The 7,203-nt window shown below is 43.5% G+C and overlaps 1 protein-coding gene across 1 annotated transcript; it reads right to left on the reverse strand.

Moving 5' to 3' along the window:
* Positions 1-5,332: 5,332 nt before the first annotated feature.
* LOC310819948 (kinesin-like protein KIFC1) lies at positions 5,333-6,558 on the reverse strand. The gene is made up of 4 exons (XM_083691385.1): positions 6,487-6,558; positions 6,066-6,231; positions 5,714-5,860; positions 5,333-5,545 (listed from the first exon to the last, which is right to left on the reverse strand). Exons 1-4 carry the CDS (start codon positions 6,522-6,524, stop codon positions 5,372-5,374), a joined length of 525 nt encoding a protein of 174 aa, XP_083547511.1. The 5' UTR covers positions 6,525-6,558; the 3' UTR covers positions 5,333-5,371.
* Between the last annotated feature and the right edge of the window lie 645 nt (positions 6,559-7,203).

The following is a 7,203-nucleotide window of genomic DNA, read 5'->3' on the forward strand; positions in this document are numbered from 1 at the left end:
TTCACTTCAAATGAACACATTTTCATATAAAAGCTAGTTTGTATTTTCACATTGGAAATTCATCCCCTATCCGTATTTAATTTCAATATAGCATGCAACCCAGCTATCTTGCAAGCTACAAAATCTATTCATTGAAAAGCACAATAAATACATTAACAGTAAATAATAGCATTACAACTTTTGAATATGTTTTGTAGCACAAATGTACTACACAACTACCAGAATGGTTTAAAAATACATTTATGAAATATAAGGCCTATTAATCCCTGATTTAAAAGCAATCTACTTTTCAGAATGTGCAGAATAAATTCAGCCGAGCAAAATAAGTTGTTGTTCATAACTGTCATTAAATGCAGAATATGTTCCACTTCCTAGTGCAAATTCAGGATCAGTCATGTGATGTCATGTGATCAGTTTATTACATATGCCCTCCTAACAAGAACAGCGACAGGGAGATGGAGATGGATGGGTCCACTGAGCAGATAAGGACCTCCTGCACTCTCTGGAAAACCATGGGGACGAAAAGTTAAACTATCCACCACGCCGTTTGCGCCTCCCATCAGGTAGTATACAAAAAGCTGTTGTAAATTAGCTGGAAATAGTTTAATGTAGCCTACTATTAACTTCAAACGGGTATAATATAATGGTGATAGAGAATGAGTATCAACCTCGGGGGGGGGGGGGGGGGGTTAAGTAATCGTTACTTAAGTATACTAAACTAAAACTCTCCCACCCTCTACTTAAATAACATGAATTATTATAAGTTAACTCCCTTGGCGGAGCCGCTAACAGGTCTTACACAGGGTCGTTACAATATGTTTATTTTATATTACGGACAGAACTAAATATAAATTAAAATTGAATGGTCTCAAAGATGGTTATAATTTGTCACTCACTTTCAGTCCCCGCTTTTAAGTTATGAATGAGGGAATAAAATGTGAACAATGAAATTGTTAGCTGTACTAAAACTGGTTATTAGAAAGAAGACATTTATTTCTTTTATTTAGTTATTTAGGACTTGCACACACACAATAACAAACTTGTGAAAAAAATTAAGTTCCAGAAGTAACTTCTTCGGCTTGCATAGTCTTATTTTAGAGAAAAAAAGTGTAAAGATGGTTTGGACGAGAGACAGATTTGCTGGGTAGTTGAAAGAAAGTGAGTTTTATTTTAGTAGAGGATACAGTTAAAGATGATTTGATTGGTTGGTTGGATGGATAGATTAATTGATAGATACTGTAGATCGATAGACAGATGAAGTTAGATAGATGAGGGAAAGATAGATAGATAGATGAGAGAAGGATAGACAGATAGAAGCTGGCTTGGTTGGATGGAGGAATGGATAGATGAAAGAGAGGATGGATAGATTAGAGAGGGGAGGTATAGATAGAATGCATCATAGAAACCCATGTTTGTTCATGCAACTTAAAGTTTAAAAAGTCTAAGGTTCAAGGCTCAAGGCTTAAAGTATCAAAACTCTGAATGGAATTTATGTAAGAGGAGTCAGTATACACATTTTAAAGTTTAATTGAGGTGTCAAGCTTAAAATATGAAAAGGTGGATGCATTTTGAAATGTCCCCATTCAAAGCAAATGCCATAGGAATTACCAGGTGAAATGGGGTACAGCTCAAAAAGTTTAAATGGTATGAAAGAAAATGTATGTAATGAATAGCAGACATTATTATTGAAGGACACATCATTTGTGGTCTGAAGATGTCTGAGTATGTTTTCCACTACAGTTTCTGAAAAACACTTTTTTTGTGTGAATAAAACACTTGAAGTGTATTTTACCCCCTCTTACTCGCAAGCTATTCTGTTACTAGCAGAGAAATGCCTAAGAAGTTCATGTTAGCATAATTGCTAGTTGTTGCAGGTGTGAATAGCTTAAAAGCTGTAGGAGTAGCATACCGAAAAATCTGATGAATTTGAATAATAAGAACAGAGTCAGGACACAAATGTAAAATAATAAGGTATTTAATGAGGGACAAGCAGGGAACGGGACCAGCAGGGGGGGAATGGCAAATGGGGTAGGGCAGGCAGGCAGGTAGGGCAGGCAGATTTGCAGACACACAGGGCTGGTGGGCACGTAGGGCAGGTTGGGCAGACAGGGCAGGTAGATGAGGCAGGCAGGGCAAGCAGACAGGTGAATAACCAGGTATATAGAGTTTCTGGAGCATAAATAAATGATCATCAAAGCAGAGTACAAACACGAAGACTAAGTATCTATGAAACTAAGAGGCAGAGAACGAGGCTAACATGTAAGAACATTAAACAACAATCTGGCAATGAGTGAATGAGAAGCCAGGGTTTAAATACAGCCAGGCGATGAGTTGATGAACAGCAGGTACGTAGATCAGGCAGGTAGAGATGATGATGTGAACAGAGAACCGAAGCCTGGCCATGCCCACACACAACACAAACAGACAGACACAGACAGACAGGAGAGGGGGAGGCACTGGCATCGACTAGGGGGAAGTGGAGGGCATGACACAAAGTCTTATTTTGGTAGTGGAAAAGGTTTAAAGACGTTTCAATACATAAATAGATTTGCTGGATAGCTGAAAGAAAGTGAGAGTCTTATTATGGTAGCAGATAAAGTTAGAGATAGTTTGGTTGGTTGGTTGGATGGATAGAATGTTAGATAGATAGATAGGATGAGCCAGGGATAGTTCATGGAGTGGGTAGAGAGTTGGTTGGTTGAGTGGCTGAGAGTTACAAAAAGCTGCATAGTTTAAAGTTTAACAAGAGGGACGGACCGTGTATTTTACACCTAGGCCTTTAGTGCTATTCTCCCGCAATTAAACCGCCTTCGAATAACCTCACAATGACACTAGGGCTATAGGCTATTGTCATTCGACACCCCATATTCACAGTGACAGTAACTCAACACCTATGAGTTACAATACACTAATTGCAGAGACATGAATACATGGTGACTGAAATACGAAGCCCCCTTAAGACCCCTCGTGGCGCCGGGCCCGGCTAGTAAAGATAGAATTTTATGTATCAAACTTACCAAAGCTGCTCATCATTTAAAGACAAAGTCCATCCTCCTTTCTTTCTTTATAAAGAGTTCAATGACACGGTTGTACAGTACATCCGTGCGTTTCACTTCCAATAAAAGGTCCTTCTCAATTGCCATGGAGGCCAGTGCTGACAGTCAAGCCTGCCCAGTCTTATTTCTTGAATAGGTTTTAATGTGTTTTAGGACTGAAAATGTCCGCTCGAGAGAGGCAGTAGATACTGGGATGGTCACCTACCACTGCCGTTGTGCCTTTGAGCAAGGCACTTAACCTCTAACTGCTCCAGGGGCGCCGAATATGGCTGACCCTGTGCCCAGAGCCCGGTTCTCCCTTGCGGGTATGCACGTGTGTTGTCTCGGAGGGGGTGTGTGCAGTGCGTGTGTGTTGTTTCGGGGGGGGGGGGCTTGGCAGCAGTGGCACTTGCGCAGTCAGGACCAGGCCTCTAGCAATGAGCAGCGTGAGACATGGCACCCCAGGGTCTCGACGGCCGCAGCTACCACTGCCTGGGGGGTGGTCTCCACGCGCTTCCCTACCAGCATGTTGCGGGAGGTCCATAGTGCTTCCTTGAAGCATGTCAGGGTGAGCCAGAGTCTGGCAAAGTCGGCCGATGGGATGCTCTTCTGGCTCAGCACTGTTGCACTTCCAGAGCAGGTGTCTCTAACCAACTGTATAACTACCTACTTCAGAGGCTGCGTCACTCGGTCACGGCTTTTCACTGTCCTGGCGCCCCGCTGGTGGAATGAGCTTCCCACCACTGTCAGGACTGCAGAGTCACTACCGATCTTCCCTGTCGCCGATACGGCCTTTCCCCAACCTGAACACCTTACCAAAGGTTTCCAGACCAGGCAGAGCAAGGTCAGAACATCAAGGGTAAGGACATCTAAAGACCAGGAGATGGCGCCAAAGGATACGAACGACGCTCTGACTGCCAACACGCGTAAGACAAGGCCTCCACTAAGGCGCAGCAAAACTACACCACCACCCAGGGAGATGACCCCACCGGGAGGCCTAATCCTGGAATCAGAGTCTGAGTCTGAAGCTACCCACTATTAACCGAAATCCATTCTCAAGAGGCGTAGCAGCGTGGCTACCCGGGCGACTCAAACCTCTGATGGTGACGAGGAGGTCTCCACTATTAAGAAGAACGTGAGGATCAATGCTCCAGAGAGACCCTTAGGAGACCAAGAGGATGACCTCACCGCCACCACCATCGAAGGAGACATCACACCTGGGATGTAATTGTGTCATCTGCTGTGAGCTACCAGAGCCACCAAAGGAGGCCTCAACCGACACTACTCCACACCAGGACTGTGACTGTGTCGTCTGCTGTGGGCTACCAGAGCTGCCATCAGACTGGGTAATACTAGACCAAACGCCCCCCGCACAAACCGAGGTAACCATACCAGAGCCAATGTCCCGAGCTGTGGCTGTAGTTGACCAGATCCTACCAAACCTGATGAGGCACTCCGCGGCTGCGGATGTTCCTCTGTCTAATTCCTTCTTCGACCTATACCCTGCACCCGGGCAACAGGATGTTCAAATGCCAAACCTTGCTCCAGAAACGGGAGAGATGCTACTGAGCGGTCTACCAATGTCTGTGGAGATGGCCGACAGGGTCGACATCCTTGACCTCATCGATGAGATGTCCCTACCACAGCTGGAGATGCCAGTATTGGATGAGGAGGTGATGGATCTGATTATCAATTCGACACCCCTAGATCCCTGAATGATAAGTTGATTCAAATATATGTAACGACATAAGCAATTCAGAGGAACCAGTGTATGAGGGTAAAACCCCACGTCAGCATATCTGCATAGGCCTCATCCTAATGACGACATGTAACCAATGAAAGTACTAAGTATACAAGAATACTGATGATTGATTGTGTAAACTTACTCAGGGATGATTACTGATGGATGTTATTAAGTTACTGAAGTTTGTTTTTGATGATACAGAGTTTTATTACTGCATAAAAGGAAATATTGTGTAAGGCCTACGGAGTGAAGTATGCAAAGCACATCCACAAAAAGATGGAGTACTACTGTATCTATAATCAAGTATTGAAATGGTAAGAGTAACAATATGAAGTATAGATTGATTTACTGTTTTTGATGTATTGACTTGTTTGATTATTTTACTGTTTTACTGTTTTATTCTGTTGTTTTAACACAGAGTTGAGGGACAGAGCACTTCCTTAAAAGGGACTTAGCTTTAGCTACTTAGTTGAGCCACGTAGCTTAGCAACCGGTTTCCTGTGGGGCCTGCAGAGAGTCCTCTCGTGAACTTACTCAGAGCACGGTGTCCTCAGTCGAACTCGGACCAGTTTAATTGACAATCAGAGCGACATTAGAAGACTACACTGAAATATGCAGTGCTTTTTGCTCCCTCTTTTTTTTTTTTGCATGATTCTAACCTCCTCAGTCTTGGCCAGTGTGAGGACCTTGTTGCCGGAAGTTGTATGTGGTCAGTCTGGTTGCCTGCCTGTGGAGGGTGCACTCTGCAAAACACCCGGATGTTCCCCTGCAGAGATAAGAGTGTCGTGGGCATCTTGTTAGGGTGGGAGGTGAAATGGCTCAGCATGTTGTAGACAGAAAAGTATGCTGTAGAGAATCATCTCAGTTCCCTGAAATACAATTCTATGGGCGATGCATTGATATACCCGTTTGAGTGGGCCACAGATGGACTTGCCTTGAGTTCTTGAATTTCATTGTGCAGTCTCCTGCGCTCCATCTCTCCAGAGTGGAGCTCGTCTGTCTGGTGGGCAACAGTTTCCTCCAGGCTCCTTACCATTTCCTGGGCCTCTCTCAGGGTGGCCCCCTGCAGAGAGAGCTTGGTCTGCCAGGCAGGGAGGAGAGTAAAGTGTTCATGAGCCAAGACATGAGATATTGGAACTTGGGATTTTAGAAAACCTTACTACGCTTTTTAGCACAATGGGACTTTCTAGTTGAAAATCTAAATCTAAAAAGTCAATTTAAAATCTTACATCATAGCATTAGCAATGATTATTAGTCTGTGTTTAAATACACAAAAAGTGCTCTACCTGTGCATTGTGAAGCGCCACCTCCAGATCATCTCTCACACCCTGGACAACTTTGTGCTCCTTTTCAAGGTTGTTCAACTTCTTGTCTTGGGTGATCTTCTCGCTGGTCACCACCTCCAGCTGCTCTTGAACACCAGAGAGGGCCGCCAGCTTCACCTCATGGTGGCTGCAACACACAAACAGCCAACAAATTAGGTTTGTGAACACAACTGAAGTATGTGGACGAAAAAGAGCAGGACACCCAGTGTTCCCTTCTGGTCAAGTTAATAAGTTACATGCCTTAGCTTAAAACTAAATTGTAGTCCAGCAAATAATTCTGATCTGGCTCCCAGGAGAATAAATTGAGCCTAATTGTTTGTGGGTTTGACTCAACGTGACAGTGCCCTAGGACCTAGGTAGGCAAGCCCATTGGATTGTTTACCTGAGCTTTTGGCGAAGCACTTTTAATTCTGCGGTCATCTCCGCCTGCTTCTGCTGACTTATGTTGAAGGACTCCTTCAGCTTGCCATTCTCTTGGCTCAGTGTTTTGGTTCTGCTCTGATAGTTTTGCATCTTCCTTGTCATGTCCGCGACTTGGCCTTTAAGGTCCCATCCAGGCCGCCGTGCACCTCCAACAGTAGCTATATGCATTGAGGACAAAAAATGTCAACACATTTGTATCTTTGAATAGGAAGGAAGATTTTTTGTGAACTTGTTAGATAACTCTGCCGATTAAATACCACTTGAAATTCAAACCAAGTTGTTGTTCTGTAGTGTATTGTTACAGTAAGTGTTGAGCCATGCAAATAAAACTGATTTAATTATGGATAATTTATTAATACATGAAAACCAAGATTACCTCCTTGAGCAACAGATGCAACTGGTTTCTTCTTGACACCTGGCCAATGAGAAGACATACATAGAATATCATGGCACTTAATTTGGCTTGAATTTATTGTATTTTTCAATCTAACAAATAGTATCTTACCTCCAGAGGGCCCAGCAGCTACAGTAGCCGCTCCCATAGGTCTAGTTGTTTTGGCTAGGAGAAGACAGAAGAGTATCTAACAAAAACAATGCAACAAAAGGACATTTCCAACACATTAGAGACAGACTAAAAGATGACAGAAGCATTTCCGACCCAACAGAAACTGTCTTT

This window comes from Argentina silus, assembly GCF_951799395.1.
Source record: "Argentina silus genome assembly, chromosome: 19".
In the NCBI taxonomy this organism is placed as follows: domain Eukaryota; kingdom Metazoa; phylum Chordata; class Actinopteri; order Argentiniformes; family Argentinidae; genus Argentina; species Argentina silus.